Here is a 22,719-nt window from a genome sequence, read left to right on the forward strand (position 1 = left end):
AAGTCAGTCATATCTTGAAAAAAGTCTTATGCTAATTATGACAATTTCCTACAAATGTCTTAATAGGATAAAATGATGAAGTGATGTCATTTTGGACAAACATGGATGTAAACTGCAACTTGACTCATTGGTGGAAATTCTATTTGCTTTTGTTTTAGATTGCATTATATTACATAAGGATTTTATTTATGTCAATGAATTGATTGTGAGCTGCATAGATCACACAGACACAACTTGAATTCAGTAATTTTATTGAAACTTGTGGTGGAATGGCAGAACAGAAAATATATCAACTCAAATTCTACTAATTTGTAGAACCAGATTAAATAGACTTGGGAATCAGGGGGAGTGGGTTTTTCAAGTCCAGTCACAAACGCTCTGCAGATCGAGGGCAAAAAAAAAAATTTGCTTCTGAACCCACCGAGACAGTTTCCAAGTGATGTTAGAAAATTACTTTACAAAACACCCAAAAAATTCTTGTCACTGAGATGCGGTCAACCTCTTTACCTTTATTTGAAGTACACTGATTATAGATGAGTTCAGATGAAGGGAATGAGGCGAGGTGGTTAGTAGACTGTAAATAGCACTTCAGTCCGTTAATCCTTCTTCCTGACTGGACTGAGTACGATGTTAGCTGAAGCGGTGTTGTCTGTTTATCCGGACTGTTTATGCCTCTAGTTCAAAGTCAAAGTACTGTGGGTCAAAGTAGTGAATCCTTGTGTATCCGTCTTCTCCTCCACTGCTGTAACTGTAAACGATAACCATTGTACAAGAAAAACGTTAGCAGTGGCACACACAAATAACTACTTTACATCTTAGGTCAGTGTGTATGTTTGTCTCTTACCTCTTGCCATCAGGGTGGAATGCTACACAGTTGATGGGGCCGAAATGACCTTTGACTCTGCCAAACTCCTCTTCATAGGCAGCATGGAAGAACCTGAGGGTGGAGTAAAGAAAAAAAACAGGTTAGCACCTCAAAAAAACTGACCCTAGCATAGTGGAAATGGGACCAAGAACTGTGACATTGGCTTTTACCATCAGATGTTAATGTGGGAAGGAGGTTCTTTCCTGACCTTCCTGATTCTGTAATGAATCTCAGGTACACTTTAACTCACCTGGCCTCAAACTTGCCGATCCTGGTGGAGGTAGTGGTGACCTCCATGGCCTCCTGCCCACCTCCCATCACCACCTGAAAGTTAGTGACGTGAGATACAATTTGCCTTTGACGAAGCACCAAGTGGCAAACAAGTGTGTACATGGTCATAGGATAAACAGCCGTTACTCGTTTTACTGTGCGAGTCTTCACTTACGTGATCCATAATGGGGGAGATGGCAGCAGAGTTGACGGGTCTCTCTGTCTTGAAAGTCTTGATGTGATCCATAGAGGCGGAGTCAAACAGCTGAGAGGAAACACAGAAGACAACCAACGCTTAATAACAAAGTATGATATCAAACAGCAGGTAAGTAACGATAAAAATCAGATTAACAATAAAGTGGTGCAGGAATGAGTCCTAAAACCTGGAAATGAGTTAGCATTTTTGCACTAGCTAGCTGCAGGCTACCGGTAAGATACGCCGTGTCGTCTTTGAGCTGCAGACTACCGGTAAGATACGCCGCGTCGTCTTTGAGCTACAGGCTACCGGTAAGATACGCCGTTTCGTTTTTGAGCTGCAGGCTACCGGTAAGATACGGCGTGTCGTCTTTGAGCTGCAGGCTACCGGTAAGATACGGCGTGTCGTCTTTGAGCTGCAGGCTACCGGTAAGATACGCCGTGTCGTCTTTGAGCTTATGCTTATAATTTTGATGCTCGGAATCAGAAGCTAATTTCGATCTAGAATCTAAATCATGTTACCCCTACTCGCGTACAATAATTGCCTCGAAATACGATTATTGTAAGCCTCAGGTAGGATAGTTTAATATTACCCATCTGGCAACGCTGGTGTCAAAGAGCCAGGAGAGTAGACGGGGGTCTTACCTTGGCTGTGTTGTCCTTGGAGGCACTGATGAACATCGTGAGGTCCACTGATGTCTGGATGTCATTGATCTGCTTGGTGTGTTCCTTGGCCTTCTTCAGGATCTCTCCAGACTGCCCAGCAATAACAGTCACAACATTCAATTTTAAAGTCTCTGAATAAAAAAAATTCTCTTTAAGCCAAGCGTTGTCTGAAATCTCACATTTATATCTTTCATATTCTTAATCACTGAAATATTTTGACACATTTGCCAGTGGACTAAGAAGGTATTTACCATTCTAGTTCATTGTTTTGGGCTCCATAACCAAAATCAGATTTGTTTACTAGTATTAAGCCCCACATGAACAGTTTGTTACATTCCCATAATGTTCCCAGACAGACAGTGTGACCAACCTTGGCGCTGAACTGGTTGAACTCTCCGTTCTCATGGCCAGCAATGACGAACTCTCCCAGGGGTCCCCACACAGCACTGGTAATCTTGTGGTCAGCGCAAGGTAGGGACAGGTAGGGCTGGTTGTCTTCTGCAGAGACAGAGGGAGAGACTCACTCATTATACCACTGAGAGGAGCCATATTCATGCTGATCTATTTATTCTACGACAGTGTCGCTGTCAAAAGGTAAATACATTTTGGCCCAGCTCTATGTGAAAGCCAACAGAACATCCCCAGATGGCTCAGGAAGTGTTCAGTTAAATATTATGTCCCGATTGTAAATGACTATTCATACAATGACTTGTGAAATCACCACTTTGTCAAATACTGATAAAGAGCTACAACATATTTCCCCAGAGAGGAATATTAGAATTATTACTTAAAGATAAATTCAACATTTGTAATGATTTGGAATCTCCTTACATGCCTCATTTACATCAATAAATATCTAACTATCTCTCCTAATGTTCTAAATCAGATGTGCATGAGTAACTACTTAATAGCAACTAATAACAAGAAGGGGAATATGTGCTATCATAGCTTTACAGTAGGTCTGCGGAAAAAATATTTAATTGCGATTAATTGTACAATTGTCCATAGTTAATCACGATAAGTCGCATTAGGGATGTAACGATTTGTGTATTTGTTCCGGGGGTCACGGTCCGTTCCATGCAGCAGCACGTAGAATACACACAAAAAAATGATGTCCTGATGTCTTCCTAACCACGTTTCCTTTACCTTGATGGAAAACATGAGGTCAAGAAGAGGTGTGAAGGAGAATTCATAAGGACTTAGGAAAAGACAACCCTCAGTGCTCAGAGAACCCGACTGCATTTACACTAGTCGTCGTAAAATATGACGCAACGGCGGGTTTTATTGACGACGTGGGTTTGCCGTGGTGAAGAAACTAAAATGTTCCAAAGATCGACTACAAAAAGAACATCTTGCATTCTTACAGTGTTTTGTTTCATGCAGGCTATATAAACAGCTCTTTCAGTGACAGGCTGCTTCACCCGCGGTGTGTGAATTCAATTGTTCAGTCTACCTACTTATTATATTTAGGTTTTTTTTACTGTGAAATTATTTATTATTGGTCTATCTTGCTTTTTTAACTGATGCTTCTTGTTATTGTACTATTCCCTTTGCTGCTGTAACACTGCAAATTTACCCAGTGAAAAATATTACTTCATGACCAATATTGGATTTGAAATAAAAAAGGAATATAGGCTACAATTGACGAAAGTTTATATCATAAATATTGAGTTAATTAGTTTGACTTATGGAGAAGGGTTAGGACCATGTAAGTGTTAAGTACTTCTACTCCTTTTTGGACATGTAATGTTTATTTATGTTGTTTATGAGAATTTGTTTATAGACAGTTTGCTATATGTTCACTGTTCATTTCATTTGTTATTCTTGTTTTGTTTTTTACTTATTTGTTACATGTTTGAAATAAATACAAATAAAGTGAAACAAAATGGTTGTCACTGTCCACTCATATTTATCAACATGAATCCCAATTAGTGCATGAAAATAACAGGTAAATCTATACAAGAGAAGCATATCGTTTGTTTTCATGAACAGCCGAATGGTGCGTCGCTTTAAATGCTTTCATTTTGTGCACCGTTACACCCCTAGTGTGCATTGTGTGGTGCGTACCGATCTGCTGTGGATCCCTCAGGTCAAAGAAGTTCAGGAAGCACTGGTAACCCATCTGCTTGTCTGTGGAGAACATGATGATGTTGCCGCTGAAGTCGAAGCCGCACGTTCTGACAGCAGAGTTGGTGTTGAACAGGGCGAGCTGTTTACCTGTGTGGCACAGAGACACAGGGGTTAGTGGACGTAGGATGAACAATGATTGGGAAACACATAACACACACACTTGATTCGTTGGACGGCAGATTGTTTTTAACGTACCGGTCTGACAGTCCCACAGTCGGCAGCTGTTGTCTGCTGATCCCGTCAATACGTTTTTAGTGTCCCCTGAGAGAGCACACGTTAAGGAGCACAACGTATAGGACAACAGCTAGCACAGCCATAGACTGCATCACATGAACACAAGATCAAACATTACATTTGTCTGAGATAAAAACAACATGAACAAGTGGATTTGAGAAAGGATACAGTCACAGTCGACACACCACACGGCTCCTGTGTGTCCATTGTAGGTGCCGAGCCTCTCGCCATTAACAGAGTACCACACATTGGTAACCTACAATGGGAGACAGTAACAATGGATATAAAGTTAATACCAAACAAACTTGCAGGTGGAATAATATGATAGTCATTAAAATATCCTCTGCAGCTATCATCTCACCGTGTCTTTAGCTACAGAGAAGAGCAGGTCTCCTTCTCTGTTGTACTTGATTTGGGTGATGGACCTTTCATGGCCCTGGAGCAGGATGGGTCTCTGTGGAGAGGAGTGTACATCAGCATATATGGACCATCTTACAGATTTAGTTAAGGCATTAAGCTTGTTAACTAACCTCTACATCTTCATCCTCCTAAATTCCTCACTAGTAGAGGTCAATTTTTGATCATTTATTTGCTGTCATGTAATTTCTTTTTTCAAGTTGTCCATGTATCTGTTTTTATGTTTTTTATTTTTTCCCACTCACAATGTTGTTTGAAGAAGTCTTTATAGATATTTAAATCAATATCCTCCTCACAAACACTAACAACACACTTCCACGGAACACACACATATCTTTTTTTATATATTTACTGTATTGTTATTGTTGTTATTATATATATATCTTGTCCTAATTGTTTGTTACCACTACTATGTAGTCATTACTTCTTTATATTAATCTTGTCTCTGGGTGGAGGCTTCAGATAAGCCCAGTGGGTGTTTTGCCTCTTCTTGCACTGTATATTATTCATTTACTTTTTTGTTATGTTGTATAGTCTTGAATTGTGCAAAACAAATAAATAGATAAAATAAAACACACACACTTGTCTTTTTTTTATATATTTACTGTATTGTTATTATTATATATATATATATATATTGTCCTAATTGTTTGTTATCACTATTATCTAGTCATATTTCTTTATATTAATCTTGTCTCTAGGTGGAGGCTTCAGTTATGCACAGTGTTTTTTTTTTGCCTCTTCCTGCTCTGTATATTTTTTTTGTTATGTTGTATAGTCTTAAATTGTGCAAAACAAATAAACAATAAACAATAACTTGAGGAAACGCATGGTATGGTGTTAATAGTGAAACATATTGGGACTGATGACAAACTATACAAGCCATCTAACCAGCCATAAACGTTAGCCTAGGTGTATCTTACTTATCATAACATAATGTACACTAGTCCACTTCCACCAGCTGGTAGTGATTCATCCTACATCACACACACGGATCATGCAGCTAACAGTAGCTAGCATTTAGCTACCGGTATGCTAACAGTGGCTAATGTGCGAGCTAACGTTAGCCAGGCTAGATACCAGCTGGCTAAACAGGAGTTAACAGTCTAATTAAGACAATGAGCATTACTCTGGGTGATATAAGACTCGTAGCAGACGGTCACCGAGAAGTATACGAACCATTTTGTGTTAGTTAAGTGTCGCCAGTCGGTCCAGTTTCTTCACAGCGCCGCTTAGTAAGAAGAGAAGAGACGAACACTCGTGTTTCAGGCGCCTGAGTCGAGGCAGGAAGAGGAAGATGACGTACTTCCGGTGCAGAACGCCCGTATGGCGTTAGAGCGCCCTCCAACGGTTCAAATCACCATAACAACGAATCCCTTCAGTTTGACCTTAAAATAAACATTTAAAGGTGTTTTAATGGGATTTAAAGTGGATATTAATTGATTAATTAATGGTAAAACATACAATTTGCTATGGGAAAACAGCATAATTAAAAAAAGTAACACCTTTCTGAATAAGATTTACCTTAAAATTAAAACTTTTTTAAACAATTTATTGTTACTCTCGTATTTTTGTATTATTGTTTGTTTTTTGGTTATGTGTGTTTTTTTTAACTCTATAAGCTCATCTACTTAAAAAATGGTTTATAAACTATTGTAATTATGAGCTGTAAATTGCATATATGAAAACAACCTTGAAAAAAGGGAAAAAATAAAGTATAAAAAAATAAAAATAAATAAAAAATAAAAACTTTTATGGCGTATTAATGGGATTTAAAGCGGATATTCATTGATTAAATAATAGTAAAACATACAATATGCTATGGGAAAACAGCATAAACAAAAAAGTGACACCTTTCTAAATTATTTTTTACCTTAAAAAATAAACATTTATAGTGTTTTAATGGGATTTAAAGTGGATATTCATTGATTAATTAATGGTAAAACATACAATATGCTATGGGTAAACAGCATAATTAAAAAAAGTAACACCTTTCTGAATAAGATTTACCTTAAAATAAAAACTTTTTTTTAAAACGTATTATTACTCATATATTTGTATTGTTTTTTGTTTTTTTGTTTTTTTGTTTTTAACTCTATAAGCTCATTTACTTAAAAAATGGTTTATAAACTATTGTAATTACAAACTGTAAATTGCATATATGAAAACAACCTTGAAAAAAGGGAAAAAATAAAGTATAAAAAAAACTTTTATGGCATATTAATGGGATTTAAAGCGGATATTCATTGATTAAATAATGGTAAAACATACAATATGCTATGGGAAAACAGCATAAACAAAAAAGTGGCACCTTTCTAAATCAGTTTTACCTTAAAATAAATACTTTTAAAGTGTTTTAATGGGATTTAAAGTGGATATTAATTGATTAATTAATGGTAAAACAGCATAAACAAAAAAGGAACACCTTTCTAAATAAGCCAACAAGGTCAATCAACCAACAACTGAAATATACACTGTTACATCTTTTATTTAACAAGAAACAAAATATACAGGTGGCCAGATAAAAGTACTGCAAAAGACAAAAAAAAGGAAACATCTTTGGTTCCTTCTCATGGTCAATGAACCTCCACATCCACCACGGGACCAGAGGTACAATGAATCTGTCCTGTGGGACAATGGAAGAAATTAGGTTTCTATTTAAGTTGAAAATAAGTTGACACCTTGTTACCAATGCTACATATTGAGTAGTACATGAGAATGTCTGAAGAGAAATGGACATGTTCGGGAGTCAATTCAGAAGTCCAATAACATTTTCACCTCCGTATTCTCACTCGGCTCAGTCACTGCACCTTGTAAAAGCATCAGGGAGATGCACAATGTTATGTTCAATGTCAAAACAACAATAGAGAGGCAATTAACAAGGTTCAAACCTAAGCAAAAATAAAGTTCTGCTGTGAGATATGTTGTCTGTTTATACAATACATCCATGCAGGACAGTGGAGATAATGAATATACATTCTCAGCTAAGTGCTTGTCAGTTGAGACTGCCACAGAATAAAACCAAGAGGCAAGCGTTGCATAGAGGTCCTTGAACATTCTCGAGTTAAAACCTGATTACAAGCTACTGCAATTACCAGGGCTGGGAGGAGACATTCATAGCCACGCACACCATACATACCAACGCACAAAAACAAGTTTCAAGTGGTTGTCATTTATAAGGTTATAAGCAGACTGAAAAACATGAAAAAAATAACGTGGCTAACAACTGAACTGAATTTAGGAATGAAAAGTTGGTCATAAAAGTAACACCTTTATACATTTTCTAAATTAGTACAAAATAAACATTTATTTTTATAGTGGTGCTCTGTAAGATACATACATTTCAATATCAGAGATTATGCGTTAAACAATAAATACAGACCACAAAATCAAACAATGCGCGGTGTGATGCAAACAAGAAAACAAAGAAACCTTTCTCTAAAATAGTCTACAAGCAAGAACTGAAAAAGAAGAAGAAAAAAAAACAAGTCGGAATGAGAAATTTCCTTCAATCATTTTGTAGAATTCTATATTATTTCTATGTTATTAATAATTTGATTGGCTAAACGTTGCAAGCTGTGACTCAAACCCCTCCAAACCAGACAGACACTCAAGATGCAAATGAGAGAAACTTAGGCCCGTGTTCAGACCTGGTATTAACATGCTTCCTGTGTGATCGGATCACAAGTGGACAGCTTTAAGTACAGGTGTGAATGCACTCGAGACGCATTGAAATCCGATTGCTCAGACCACATTCAGAGGTGGTCAGGCATGCGAAGTGCATTGTTATCATACTGTCGGAGATGTGTTGGTGCTTTTGTTCCGACACCCGTCAGCCCGCCCGCTCGCTCTGATCCCCGGCTCTCTGAAGCTCTGTACCTCGCCGCTGCCTGGCGAAGGCAGTGGTGTCGGCAGCATGGAGGTCCCCTGGGACCGTCGGTAAAATAACATCATTTAAATGTTAATAAAATGTACCAAAATTCACAAATATGTAGGATATTTCTACTGACATTCCTGTAATCGTACGTCGCATCTTCTGCTGTATTAGCCATGTGTTTACGTGTTTATTTGCATATAGAGCGGGGAAGTGAGATCGGCTCACAAAGTGGTCACTGGAGACGCATGTGGAGACGCATTCTAATGCCAGGTGTGAACAGACGTATTTAAAGCTGTCAACTTCTGATCGGATCACTCAGGACGCATGTTAATGCTAGGTCTGAACAGGGCCTGAGTGGCCACAAGCACACACATGCACACACAAACTCAGATGACTCCTCTTGTCAATAAAAGTGTATCTTATCTTATCTTATATACCTGTTTGGCTTTTGTGTCATCCCAAGCAGCACTGTTACTTATCTTATCAAGCAGTTCTGTGTTTGATGCAGGTCAAAAACGGAATGTGTAGCAAAGCAGCACAACACAGAGGCAGTCTGTGCATTTACATGCACACTAGTAATTTGATTAGTACAGATTGTTGCAGCCGTCATATAAACAGGGTCGTCTTAGTGAAGTTAAGGTTTAGGTTGAAGCGGGCGTAACAGAGATAGATAACTTCTTGTCACTTCTCTTTTTAATTGCTGTGATATATATATATCCCTCAAGTCTGATTTCTTTCAATGTTTTGATTCAGTGCAGGTTGTGGACTGAAAGCCATGTTTCTATACACAAACAGCAGCATGTGTTACACGTTTTTTGGAGCGCCACCAAACTAATAAATTAATTTAATCAACTTGAAAAACAAGCAGCACTCTGTGGTGCTAAAACATGTTGGATGGAAATTAACCAGACTAATAAATGAATCATGAACATTTGATTATTCAGGGAAATTAGGTTATGTAAATGCTTTAATCAAACTATTAACTTAATGAGGTTATTCACAGTAACTGAGTTATGGTGTGCATGTAAATGTACTGACAGATGAGGCCCGTCACCTTCATAAAGCCTGCAGGGCATGCTGGGAGGACACAAGTGAACCTTGAACCAGTGTTTAACATCAGTTTCATCCAGCAGAGGAGTACTGGCTTGCAGGCTGGTGGCTTGTTGTTATATTGGTGGCTTGATGCTGGAGGAGGAAAGAGGAGACTGTGAGCGGCGTCGCTTCATTCCTGCGCAGCGACAGGCAGAGCCTTTGCCTCGTCTAGTAGGGCGCCTGTGTCCAGTTGTGGCTCACAGTGGCAGGACTGGGAGCAGGGGGTGGTGGTGTCTGGGACAGGGTGGCTGCTGGGCTCCGGTAAAGAGTCCGTGGGTGGAGGAGAGGGGGATTCGGTCCCTGGGTCGGAGGTGGGGGCTCCGGCCGTGCCACCTTCCTGACCGTTGAGGTTCTGAACCTTCTTGTTGAGCTCGTTCCGTTCGACTTTGAGTGCCCGCCGCAGCTTCTCCAGCCGCTGGACTTTACCCTGAAGTGCCTCAAACTCACGGTCCCGCGAAGATTTCTGTAGAAAACACACACACACATAAAAAATAATCAAATGACAGCCGTTCTGCTTTTGTGTTAAAGTTATGTCCACTCACACAATTTGGGAGAACTGACTATAAACGTTATAATATTTCCAATCCCATTTCCATCATTTCTATGAGGCAAATTAGTTTTGTCACAATCTAAATCTCAATGAAAAACATTTACCGTATTGAATTGTTTTTTGCTTGTGTGGTTGGTCTTCAGTCACCAGAGATAATTTAATGTTAGTTAGGACAGTCCATGAGATCCCTGATGCTGGTAGACCAGAATCAAAGTGCCCTAACATTTACTAAACTGGCCAGTTGTATTCAGGTTGTTGGTCAGAGCATGACAATAAAAAACAAAAAGCTACTTTACCTCTTCTGCCATCTCCAGAAGAGCCCTGTTGCTGCTCTCCCACCTGTTCCGATACATGGCCGTCTCCTTCTCCAGCTTTTTGATCTTTTTAGTCATCTGTAACACAAAGGAAACAAAAAGGTAAATACTTAAAACTTACTTAATTACTCTCCATCTTACAACCTCACAGTAATCACAGCCGCCTCACCTTCTCCATCTCCTGCTTGAATGTGGTGAAGACCTCGTTGCTCTTGGACAAAGTGGTCTGAAACTCTTCAAACTTCTCTGTGTACAGTGACAGCTGGACAGCAACAACACAACAGGTCGGATCATATTAGGATGTAAACATTTTCAAGGAAGAGTCAATCATAGTCGAGCTATTAAGAGTAAAAAACTGATGGGAAACCTGCTGTTTGAGGTGAACTTCCTGCTGCTTCATCAGCTCACACATCCTTTGAGACTCCACTGCTTCTTTCAGCAGCTGAAGAGACGAGGGGGAAACGGGACAAATAATTCCGACATTTAAGCCTGAAAACAGGAAAAACCCAAATGTTTGTGTTTTCTCATATTTTGTAAATGTGTGAGTGCCTGTTCAGTGGATAATTACAAAGTGTTTCTCTCTGTCGTGGCGCTCCTCCGACTCCTTCAGCAGCTCCTGAGCCTGTTGCAGCTTGGCGTCCACCAGCTGTTGCTGCAAGTCTTTGTGCTTCACCACTTTGTCTATGTGCTGGTGAGGGGTTCACAAGGTCAGAGAAATAAAAAGCCCAGTAAAAATGTGTGAAATTGACATGATTGTGATTTCTAAGACATCCCACCAGCAGTTTGAAATTAAACAGAACTCACATGCTGCACTTAAAACATGCAGTGGTGGAGTAAAGTGTGCACAAACCTCTTCTCGTAGTTTGTACTGCTCATAGAGCTTCTTCAGTTTCTCAGCCAGCTCTGTGTTCTCCTGTCGAAGGCTGGCGTTCCTCTCGTTGTGCTGCTCCATCTGAGCCTGGATGTCGTTCAGTGTCACCTGGAAATGGGAGGTCACTTCCTTCCTTTTCTCCTCCTCCAGACGTGTTCTTTGCATCCCTTCTTCCTGCAGATGGACAGAAGCGGAAGATGTATAACGTGTGCAAAAGGATCGTTCATGTTGTGCTTCCTGTTTCCACCTGAGAAAAGCTGGCTCACCTCAGAATGATCTTAAAGAGATCAATTCTGGCCAGTAAATGTGTCTACAGATACTGTGCTATAATTGATTCTTACTAAAACCACTGTATTCTCCACAGAAGAAATGAAGGCAGCTAATCTGAGGAGTCTGGGACCCAAGACCACATTTAAATAAACTGATAAATAAAGAGAAGCTGGACGTTAGAAAGGCTATAGTTGCAAGAAGTAATTTATCGAATCAATTTAGCAGTTAAGAGTCTATATTCATGATATTGGTGCAGTGTTCGTACCTTGAGTGAGCGGTTATGTCTCTGCAGCTCCCTGCAGAGACTCTCCAGCTTGCTGCGAGCCAGGATGGCCTTGCTGTGTTCGTTCCTCAGGTTGTCTTTCTCCTGGACCAGCGAGTTCTGCTTCTTCTGCAGCACTCGCATCTGCTTCTGGGTGTTACGGTGCTCCTCCAGCTGCGTTTTGAGGTGTTAGACATAAATCAGCGACTGATATTGGCCTTTTTTAAATAGGATGCCTTACAAACATATTCTCCTCATTTGATGTGACGCTGTTTGTTGATTACATGCATGTGTTACCTTCATACACCGGTGGGCGTGACGAATAAACAACATGAAAATGTGAAATACTCGCTTGTGAATATTATATGTCTGGGGCTTTTATCATGAAAGTTAAGAACAGAAGGAGTGGATCTTGGTTTGTGCTGCCTTTGTCAAGGTTGAAAGGAGTAATAAAGTTTGTCGTCCTGGCTCGGACTACGGAGCCTCTGTGCTGTTGTTTCATAAATATAAGAATACTCAACCGGTTCCGCACAACGTGATTGGTTGATGCTTTTATTCGCGGTGCGAAAATTCAGAAAAAATCTATGTTAATGTTGCTTTTTTTGCCGTGTAATATTTGCGTTCAGTGTGGAAGTACTTAAAGACAAAAACAACAGTTTGAAAAAATATATTGACGTGCGAATTAATCACACACAAAAAAAGCCTGGTTCTGGTGTGTAACAGCCTTTAAGGTTAATTTATTGATCTGTTTGGGGTGATAGATACTCATTATTTATTAATATTAAAACAATACTTATATTATCTCCAGTAAACTGCTTTGTTTTCTAATAAGTTGTTCAAAAATGTAGTGTAATGTGACCTCTAGGACAAATGTGCCTTACGTTGCATCCTTTGTAATGTGACTACAGCACATGCATACATGATGCTGAAACAACATGGAGGCTTTTCTTCTGCCTTCACCCAATAATAACACAGCAGACCAGTCTTCGTCTATCAGCTCTAACACATCACACACATCAGCTTCCTCAAGCTCACACACATCCTAACAGATGGCCTGCCTTTCAAACATACATGCACAAACACACACACAGTCAATATAAGAACCTCCAGCAGCGCACACAGCCCCAGTAGGTCATTTGAGGTCACCATTAGCGCTGCAAAATGCTACACAACACCCGAGCAGGGATTGGGGTCTGCATTGCACCACTCTGTGTCTCACTCTGTTGGACAAAGACTGCTGCATCACCTTGAAGTAATCTCCTTGTTTGCATAGAAGTCCCACTGACCTACTCCGTCTCCTCACTCAGAACTCGAGGCTACAAAAACAATCCTTGTTTTTTTTAAGCACTCTAGACACATTCATTCACCACAGAGTTTATTTAAGTTATCTATTTTAGGATATTTATAAGTAGAGAAAGTACGTTCTCAAACAAAACAGTATCTGGTGATTTCTATATAGTCTATTGAACCAGACAGTAGTTATGTATGCAGTGTCGGAAAGTAAGTTTTTGACTCACCGGCCAAGGGGACTGGTAGATGGAAAAATCTATTGGCCAAGCATATTTTTTACCGACCAAAATAATAAATTGCCCTTTTGTGTTGCAGTGTGAGATACAACCATCCACTATGACAGGACAGAAACAGGATACCAGTGAAATACATGCGATAGTTTGGCGGAGTAACTGATGTCACGTACACTAAACAGTGCCGCAAACTAGGATCGTTCAAGGCAGTCAGTTTAATCACTGACTAGACGCGTAAAAACACATCTGGTAGACTGTGTGTGTGTGTCAAACTCTGACACTGACAGCAGAGAACAGAAGCAGTGCACCCTGAAATGACACCAAAATGTGATAGAGACTCTCACCCTAGTCTTTAATTACACTACTTTGGTACAAACGTTTACCCACCAGTGTGGCGGATAGCCTTCCGAGATTAACTCGCCAAACGGAAAATCTACCCGCATTTGTCGCTTGGCATGTGTTAGTTTTTGGATCTTTAAAACATTTGGCAGCAGTGAATGTATGATCCCTGTTCACTGTAGTTCTGTTTTCACTCTGACTTTGCATCAGCATTAAGACACCTTTATCAGACAGACCAGGAAACTGTTTAATTCAGTTACCATCTGGGATGTAACTGAAAAACACCAACAAAACACCATATTTCAGTTGTAACATCTGAGGTACTTTATTCCCTCACAATACGGTCATTCTTGTGGATTACTGATTGTCAGACAGATTGCCAAACTGACTGAATAAAATAAAACCACACTAATGTCTGAGTATACATAAGGTCTGCTATTTTTGGAAAGATTATTCCACAGATAATAATTTTCCTTAACTACTGATTTGATTTAAAAACTAGAATTACCGCCTTGCGGTTGTATGCCTCTGCCAAAATTTGTGGAAAATTGTCATAATTAGCATATTAATTCTTGAGTTATGGCCAAAAACATGTTTTGTGAGGTCACAGCGACCTGTGACCACCAAAATCTAATCAGTTCATCCTTGAGTCCGAGTGGATGTTTGTGCCAAATTGATTAAATTCCCTCCAGACGTTTCTGAGATATTGCTTTCAGGAGAATGGACCGGACGGACGGATGGACAACCCGATAACATAATGCGTCCGGCCAAGGCTGTCGCGGGTGCGGAGGCATAAAAATCATACTGGTTTGATTTTTACTTGATTTAAATTTTACACACTGATAAAAAATATGTTACACTCAGCAGAGGGGAAAGACATTCCTTATTTATATCCACACTAGAAATGTTTTATAGTCAGTTTAAAAAAAGATTAAGCGTAGTGCTACAGGTTAGACTTACAGTAAGAGCATAAAAAGGAATACTGTTTGTGGGAAACTCACCAGCTCAGCATACTTCTTACAGAGGCCTGCAAGCTTTTCCTCTGGGGTGCTCAGAGTGTTCAGAGTCTGCATGAGAAGAGTGATCTCTTTGCCTGGATAAACAAGGAAAACAGGACAGGACAGAATGAGAGAGCCTTTTAGAAAACAGAATAAAACTAGTAATTAGTGTATTTAGCAAACTAGCCTCTAAATTGTTTAAAAGATGCCATACATTTCAAGTTAGTTACTGTATCTGTATTAAACAACATCTACTACACAATCACCAATCCACAAAATGAAAAAAAACGAAAAAACAACTGCTTACCCAGACCCTTCACTTTCTTCTTCTCCTGAGTCTTCTTCTGCTCCTTCTCCACTCCGTTGCCAGCTCCATTGACTTTGCCCTCTGGCTTGCCGTCCCCCCTCACATTGACCAGGCCATTGAGCTCTGGGATGTGTGACTGGCCGTTGGGCACGGAGCTGGCGTCGCCTGAAATGGTTTCCCGACAGTAGGTGCTGAGGATGTCCTCCAGCTGCCGGCTCAGCTCCTCAGCCATGTCACATTGAGAAAGTGCGGCCTCTGCAACTAGACACAGTTAAGGGAGGAAAAAAAAAATCATTTTTGTGACCTCTCGGACAAAAAGTTGAGGCGCTTGCAGTGCAGCAACAAAGACATTTAATCTGTTTTATAGCACTGTAACAATTTAAAACACAATATTACACCATTTTCAATCACATATCTTGAGGTCAGAGGTGAAGGGACCCCTTTGACAATGGCCAGGCCAGCTTTTCCTCGCCGAAATTTAACTTTGAAATGTTACTTATATATTTCTCTAGTTTCATATGATATCAGGAGTTTCACTCTGGCTCTAAAACTGAACCTGCTACAGCCTTTGAAAGACAGTAAAGTCGGTCAGGATCTCAGAGAGCATCACATGAAAATGGCAGGTTTTTAAGTGGGATTTGGTGTGCCGTTTTTAATATGAAATAGTGCAAAGACACTTAGGCATTGATATCAATCATTGTTGGTATTAGATGGTGATCCATTACAAAATATATATTATAGAATTATAAATCAATGTACCCTTTCAGGATGTGCCAACCATAGTGACAGGTAAACAACAAAGTCCACAGTCCTGTCAACAACATCCAATTTACCCTGTAAATAATTCAAACGTTACCTTCACTTCCCGCCTCGTCGCTTTGTGGCGGTGTGTTTGTCTGCGGCGGTGTATCTGTCTGAAGCGGTGTGTCTGTCTGAGGCGGTGTGTCTGTCTGAGGCGTCTGTGGTTCAGACTCTTTGGGGCTGTTGCTGTCCAAGCTGTCTTTTGCAGCTGCAGGTGACTCCATCTCTCCTGCTATAGGTGGAGCATCCTCGCTGCCCTGGGTGGCAGACTCTTCAGTGTCTTGTTTTTTCATCTCTGGTATCTGTAACAAGTAGAAAAACCTGTGATAATTGGCTCACTTAGCAATGACACCGAGGTACTTATCGTGCCATCAATCATTGGAATAGCTGCCCTCTTTACATCCGACAATCCTCTAACAAATCCTCATTCAAATACCATCTAAGAATACATTACTTAAGCAGCTGATCGATAGTCCAGTGTTGGTCATGTATGGGTTTTCTTTTGTTCCTTTTCCATGAAGATGGGCCTTGAGGCTAAATGGTTGTGGAAGATGTGTATGAATGTGAAATGTATATATGTTTAGAAAATGTGAATGTTATTAGTGTAACACAAATATGATGTTGTATATAGTACGTATGTGATAAATGTAATGTACTTGATTTCAGACCCCAGGAAGACTAGCTAGTGTCATTGGTATCAGCTAATGGGGATCCTTTTTAAATAAATAAATAAAGTACAATGTTAAAACAGAGAGCTATTCAGTACTTTTAACTAATACAAATGACTGAGTGAAATGTACAACACCACAACATGCTTTTTTTTTTCTTTTCTATGCTCAGCTGTAAGGAGCCAGCCTCACCTAAAATAGCAACCAAATCACCAAACTAGACCTATACATCTGCAATTATTGTAGCTAACTGTCTGGTATTAACAGCAAAGGTCAAGTTTTAACACACTAAAATGTAAAAGCTGCTTTTATAAGTATTGGTAAAAGCTGGACTGAAGCCTGGAAGCTAATAAGTCGATGTTGATTCTGGTAATAACAAACGTTATATGTAGTCCATTGTTTGTACATAAACGTTTAACCACCGTTAACTAACTTATAGGGCATTCAGTAACATCTTTCTGCAAGTTAGTTAAGATAAGATAAGATAAGATTAAATAAGATAGGACTTTATTAATCCCAAAGGAAATTATTGTGCTCAAAAATACAACAAAATTACAACAAATTCAAGTGTATAAAATAAAAAAAGTACTATTTCTAGCACCAGTGCCTAATAGAATAACAATTATGTAAGATACATTTATTAAAATGAGTAAATAAGATAAGATAAGTAAAATAAAAAAGGTAAAGTAAGCTAACAAACAGAAAAATAAGTTATTGAGCTACTTAGTTGACCTTGTTGTTACCAAAGCACAACCTGTACACACGTTAGTAATACTAGTTTTAGCTTGACATGTGTACTTACAGATGTCATGGCAGATTTCCTATCAAGTGTTCACTTAGCTTTCGTTTCACCACTAGCTAACGTTAGCTAGCACCTGCTAACGGTAGCTCGCCGGCTACATTAGCTCTCACGACTCTCAGTTATCCAACATGAGCTCGTTTATTCAGGACACGAACCTCTAAAGACACAGGAGAGACTACACGTGTACTGTTCTCTATATTACAGCCAGCTTTCTGTGGTATCAGGGAGTTGTTTACCTTCAGACTCGAGGAGGAACTGACTGATGTGTGTGAGCTGCAGGTTTCCTCAACAGCGTGAGACTGAAGAAAAACAACACTTCCGGTCATAACTTTGGATTCTTCTACTTCGTTGGAGTTTTTAGCGGCGGTTTATATCCCGACTCGACGCTCTGCCGCCATCTACAGGCCGTCTCTAGAAATCACAGTTTTAGATTAAATACATTAGATTAATGGCTTTCAAAAAGAATATCTAAACAAAATACAAATTTCAGATTGCCATCAACTAATTTCAAGAATGTATTCTTGGACCACTCTTGACACAAATTTTGCCTTTCACAGGGAGCATAATATTATTATTATTATTATTATTAATAATAATAAATATTAATATTAATAATATATTATATTAATATAAAAATATGTATCTGTTTTTATGTTTTTTTATTGTTTTCCCACTCACAATGTTGTTTGAAGAAGTCTTTATAGATATTTAAATCAATATCCTCCTCACACACACACACTCACACTCACACAAACACTTGTCTTTTTTATATATATATTTATTTACTGTATTGTTATTGTTGTTATTATATACAGACGTAGGCAAAGTTGTTGGTAACGTTCCGTTAAAGAGAGAAAAACCCACAATGGTCACTGAAATAACTTGAAACTGACAAAAGTAATAATAAATAAAAATTTACTGAAAATGAATTAATGAAAATCAGATATTGTTTTTGAATTGTGGTTCAACAGAATCATTTTAAAAAACAAACTAATGAAACTGGCCAGGACAAAAATGATGGTACCCCTAGAAAATATGTAAAATAATGTGACCATAGGGACATATTAAACTAAGGTGTGTCCTGTAATTAGCATCACAGGTATCTTCAAACTTGTAATCAGTCAGTCTGCCTATTTAAAGGGTGAAAAGTAGTCACTGTGCTGTTTGGTGTCATGGTGTGTACCACACTGAACATGGACCACAGAAAGCTAAGGAGAGAGTTGTCTCAGGAGATCAGAAAGAACATTATAGACCTTCATGTTAAAGGTAGAGGCTATAAGACCATCTCCAAGCAGCTTGATGTTCCTGTGTCTACAGCTGCACATATTATTCAGAAGTTTAAGGTCCACGGGACTGTAGCCAACCTCCCTGGACGTGGCCGCAAGAGGAAAATTGATGACATATTGAAGAGACGGATAATACGAATGGTAACCAAAGAGCCCAGAACAACTTCCAAAGAGATTAGAGGTGAACTCCAAGGTCAAGGTACATCAGTGTCAGATCGCACCATCCGTCACTGTTTGAGCCAAAGTGGACTTAATGGAAGACGACCCAGGAGGACACCAAATCATAAAAAAGCGAGACTGGAATTTTCCAAAATGCATATTGACAAGCCACAAAGCTTCTGGGAGAATGTCCTTTGGACAGATGAGACAAAACTGGAGCTTTTTGGCAAGTCACATCAGCTCTATGTTCACAGACGCAAAAATGAAGCATCCAAAGAAAAGAACACTGTACCTAATGTGAAACATGGAGGAGTCTCGGTTATGTTATGGGGCTGCTTTGTTGCATCTGGCACAGGGTGTCTTGAATATGTGCAGGGTGCAATGAAATCTCAAGACTATCAAGGCATTCTGGAGCGAAATGTGCTGCCCAGTGTCAGAAAGCTTGGTCTCAGTTGCAGGTCATGGGTCCTCAAACAGGATAATGACCCAAAACACAGCTAAAAACACCCAAGAATGGCTAAGAACAAAACATTGGACTATTCTGAAGTGGCCTTCTATGAGCCCTGATCTAAATCCTATTGAACATCTGTGGAAGGAGCTGAAACATACAGTCTGGAGAAGGCACCCTTCAAACCTGAGACAGCTGGAGCAGTTTGCTCACGAGGAGTGGGCCAACATACCTGTCAACAGGTGCAGAAGTCTCATTGAGAGTTACAGAAATCACTTGATTGCAGTGATTGCCTCAAAAGGTTGTGCAACAAAATATTAAGTTAATGTTACCATCATCTTTGTCTAGGCCAGTTTCATTAGTTTGTTTTTTTAAATGATTCTGCTGAACCATAATTCAAAAACAATATCTGATTTTCATTAGTTAATTTTCAGTGAATTTTTATTTATTATTACTTTTGTCAGTTTCAAGTTATTTCAGTGACCATTGTGGGTTTTTCTCTCTTTAACGGAACGTTACCAACAACTTTGCCTACGTCTGTATATTTTGTCCTAATTGTTTTGTTATCACTATTATGTAGTCATAATATTTCTTTATGTTAATCTTGTCTCTAGGTGGAAGCTTCAGATAAGCCCAGTGGGTTTTTTGCCTCTTCCTGCACTGTATATTATTCATTATTCAGTCTTAAATTGTGCAAAATAAATAAACAAAAAAACAAATACACATAAAATAAATAAATAAAATAAATAATAATAATACATTTTATCTGGTGGCGCCTTTCAGGACACTCAAGGATGAAAACGCCAGCAGAGCAAACATAACAATGTATTGTATTTATGTATTATCTTGTAATACATAAATACATTCAGTAGTACCTGTGAGTGACATGCTGGAGAGTTCTGGAAAGTGAATAAATAACATTTCAATAATTTGAAAAAAAAAATGTAAAGTTTAAATGTAGGCTATTTATTTTGAATAAAAGGAAGTCATATTCTCCTGGATTTACAGTCAATAAGAGAAGAGTGGAGCCAGTCAGCTGCAACAATGTCTGAGCCTCACAGTGGTGGAGGAAGTATTCAGATCCTTTACTTAAGTAAAAATACTAAGACAGCACAACACGGCCCATGTGACTGTTATACTATTATATATTATATCATATCATTAGATCAGATTTTATTATTCATGCATTCATGTAAAAGCAGGATTTTACTGTTGTAGTTGGTTGAGGTGGAGTTACTTTTTAACTTTTTTGTATAAAAGACTGCATCTAATGAATATGCATTATGGATTAATCTGCTGATTATTTCATCCATTAGTCGATTGATTGATTGATTGATTTGTAAAGATTCTGAAAACTGAAAAAATGCCATCACAGGTTTCCAGAGCTCATTTTGTCCAACCAATAGTCCACAATTCCAATGATAAAAGATAAATTAAAATTATTAAAATATTTTCAAAAGGAAAATCAGCAAATCCTCACATTTGTGAAGCTGGAAATGAATTGCCTTAAAAATGACTTTTTATGAATTTTCTGTAAATCCACTAATTGTTTACTTGGATATACCGTCGGTTATTTTCATTTATAAGAAAACATCACATTGTATAATATGCAAAAAAATTAAAATTAATTGTTTAATTATTAATTATTATTATAATATAAATATTCTATCTATTTTAACCACTTGCTGCTGAAATGGGTTGAACGAGGTCACCAAATAGAACATTTGAAAAGACATGCAGTGAGTGCAGATTGCTTTTGGAAATGCATGGACTAAAATGTTTAGTCATGTACCAAACCCAAAGTGCAGCATGTGTAATTAGATGGATATAGATAAAGATAATACTAGAGATAAATATCTATAGTATACACAATATAAAGAATATATTAGAATACACTATAAATATACCAGACTACTACAACTTACTTAGAAAATATAAAGTATAAACATAGAATAACAATAACATATTACATACAATAGCAATGTGTGCAATAACAGTCTATAATATAGATAAAAATTGTAATTTCCACACTTTGCTAATGTATATAATAATAATAATAAATTAAACTTATATAGCGCTTTTAAAGATCTCAAAGACGCTTATAGACTATATACATTAGCAAATTGTGGAAGTTGCAATTTTTGTTTTAAAATCAAAATTGAATGAGGTCGTAAAATGTAGAAGTAAAAATGTAATTATCAAATGTGGAACTTTTCTCCCATGAAAGAAGAGAAAACTATAATATAATACTGGTGCTCTAAATGGTCTAATTACATATGTTAGCATGTTGCTACCTGAGCTTTAAATCAGGACACGTATCCTTTAAAGTGTAATATGGGTTAAATAATTTCACATGATATTTTACATGACAATTGACATGTGACTTAATTTTTCAAACATTTTCACTTTCACCAAGATGGAGGTTGTTCCCTCCTTGAAATAAAGACACAGTCCAACACTATATATATATAATTATATGTAATACAGTAACATTCCTTCACATTGCATGCCAGTGATGAAAGAAGAAACATTTGCATTAAAGGGTTGCAACATAACTTTATTTTGTTTTGTACAGTATTTCCACTGAACAATTTTAAATTCAATATATTTTCCTTTACATTTTTAATATTGTTGCTGTTTCCTGTATGCATTTCTTTCATGTTCATGTTTGTGTGTCATGTTCAGTTGAAGTGTATAAGTTTCTCGTCACTCATTCATACCGTCGGTAAAGTCAAGTCAAGTCACAGTTTAAGATGGGAAATTTTTTGAGCAAATGAAAAAATCATTAACAAGAATAGAGAAAATAAATACATGTAAAAGAAATGAGAGGACCAGAGCAGAGAAAACATCGGGACTGGTCAGTGATGGCATATGAAAAGTATTTTTACAAACATGTAGCATTGTAAACATTTGTAGCATAGACGACATTACTTGACCAAGCCAAGCATGGCTTTAGATTTTGATAAAGACATGAACAGCTTCTAGGACGGAAGACAAGTCAGATTTGAGATATTTAGTGATGTCTGTTCATTCCCCTATAGATAACAAGGTTCCTGATCATGCAGCCTGACTAGGACAAACTTTTACTCTAAACACAATTATCCAAAAATATAGCCCAGAATATCCTGATCAGGAAAAAGATCAAGAAAAGCAGAAAAGGCTTGAATCCTCACCTCCTATTTTATTTTATTTTTTTCCTCCTGTGACATGTTCTGATGAGGCTTTTTCTCCACTTCTCAGAAGTGATTAGAATTGCATCTGAATCCCTGTCAATGTATCAGAACATACATATAGTTTAACTTATAATACTTTTTAATGTAAATCACTGCACAATTTCTGAATCCCAGATTTTTTTATCTTAGAAAAAATGTCAAG

At 38.1% G+C, this 22,719-nt stretch overlaps 2 protein-coding genes across 4 annotated transcripts; both read right to left on the minus strand.

Moving 5' to 3' along the window:
- Positions 1–234: 234 nt before the first annotated feature.
- On the minus strand, positions 235–6,097 carry eif3i (eukaryotic translation initiation factor 3, subunit I). The gene is made up of 11 exons (XM_074613234.1): positions 5,957–6,097; positions 4,722–4,814; positions 4,529–4,616; positions 4,322–4,387; positions 4,064–4,213; positions 2,367–2,494; positions 1,976–2,086; positions 1,311–1,400; positions 1,116–1,189; positions 845–937; positions 235–748 (listed from the first exon to the last, which is right to left on the minus strand). The coding sequence occupies exons 1-11, from the start codon at positions 5,957–5,959 to the stop codon at positions 667–669; spliced, it is 978 nt and encodes a 325-aa protein (XP_074469335.1). The 5' UTR covers positions 5,960–6,097; the 3' UTR covers positions 235–666.
- A 1,150-nt stretch (positions 6,098–7,247) lies between these two features.
- Positions 7,248–17,831, minus strand: txlna (taxilin alpha). 3 transcript variants are annotated; one of them, XM_074613120.1, is made up of 11 exons: positions 17,688–17,831; positions 16,037–16,283; positions 15,181–15,441; positions 14,877–14,968; positions 12,017–12,187; positions 11,461–11,655; positions 11,179–11,298; positions 10,978–11,052; positions 10,780–10,872; positions 10,593–10,688; positions 7,248–10,209 (listed from the first exon to the last, which is right to left on the minus strand). In XM_074613120.1, exons 1-11 carry the CDS (start codon positions 17,775–17,777, stop codon positions 9,877–9,879), a joined length of 1,773 nt encoding a protein of 590 aa, XP_074469221.1. In that variant the 5' UTR covers positions 17,778–17,831; the 3' UTR covers positions 7,248–9,876. The 3 variants fall into 3 exon arrangements, with proteins under 3 accessions (XP_074469221.1, XP_074469223.1, XP_074469222.1); XM_074613122.1 differs by lacking the exon at positions 17,688–17,831 and adding an exon at positions 17,607–17,629; XM_074613121.1 differs by lacking the exon at positions 17,688–17,831 and adding an exon at positions 17,452–17,593.
- Between the last annotated feature and the right edge of the window lie 4,888 nt (positions 17,832–22,719).

The sequence above is a fragment of the Sebastes fasciatus genome, chromosome 17 (assembly GCF_043250625.1).
Source record: "Sebastes fasciatus isolate fSebFas1 chromosome 17, fSebFas1.pri, whole genome shotgun sequence".
Taxonomy (NCBI): domain Eukaryota; kingdom Metazoa; phylum Chordata; class Actinopteri; order Perciformes; family Sebastidae; genus Sebastes; species Sebastes fasciatus.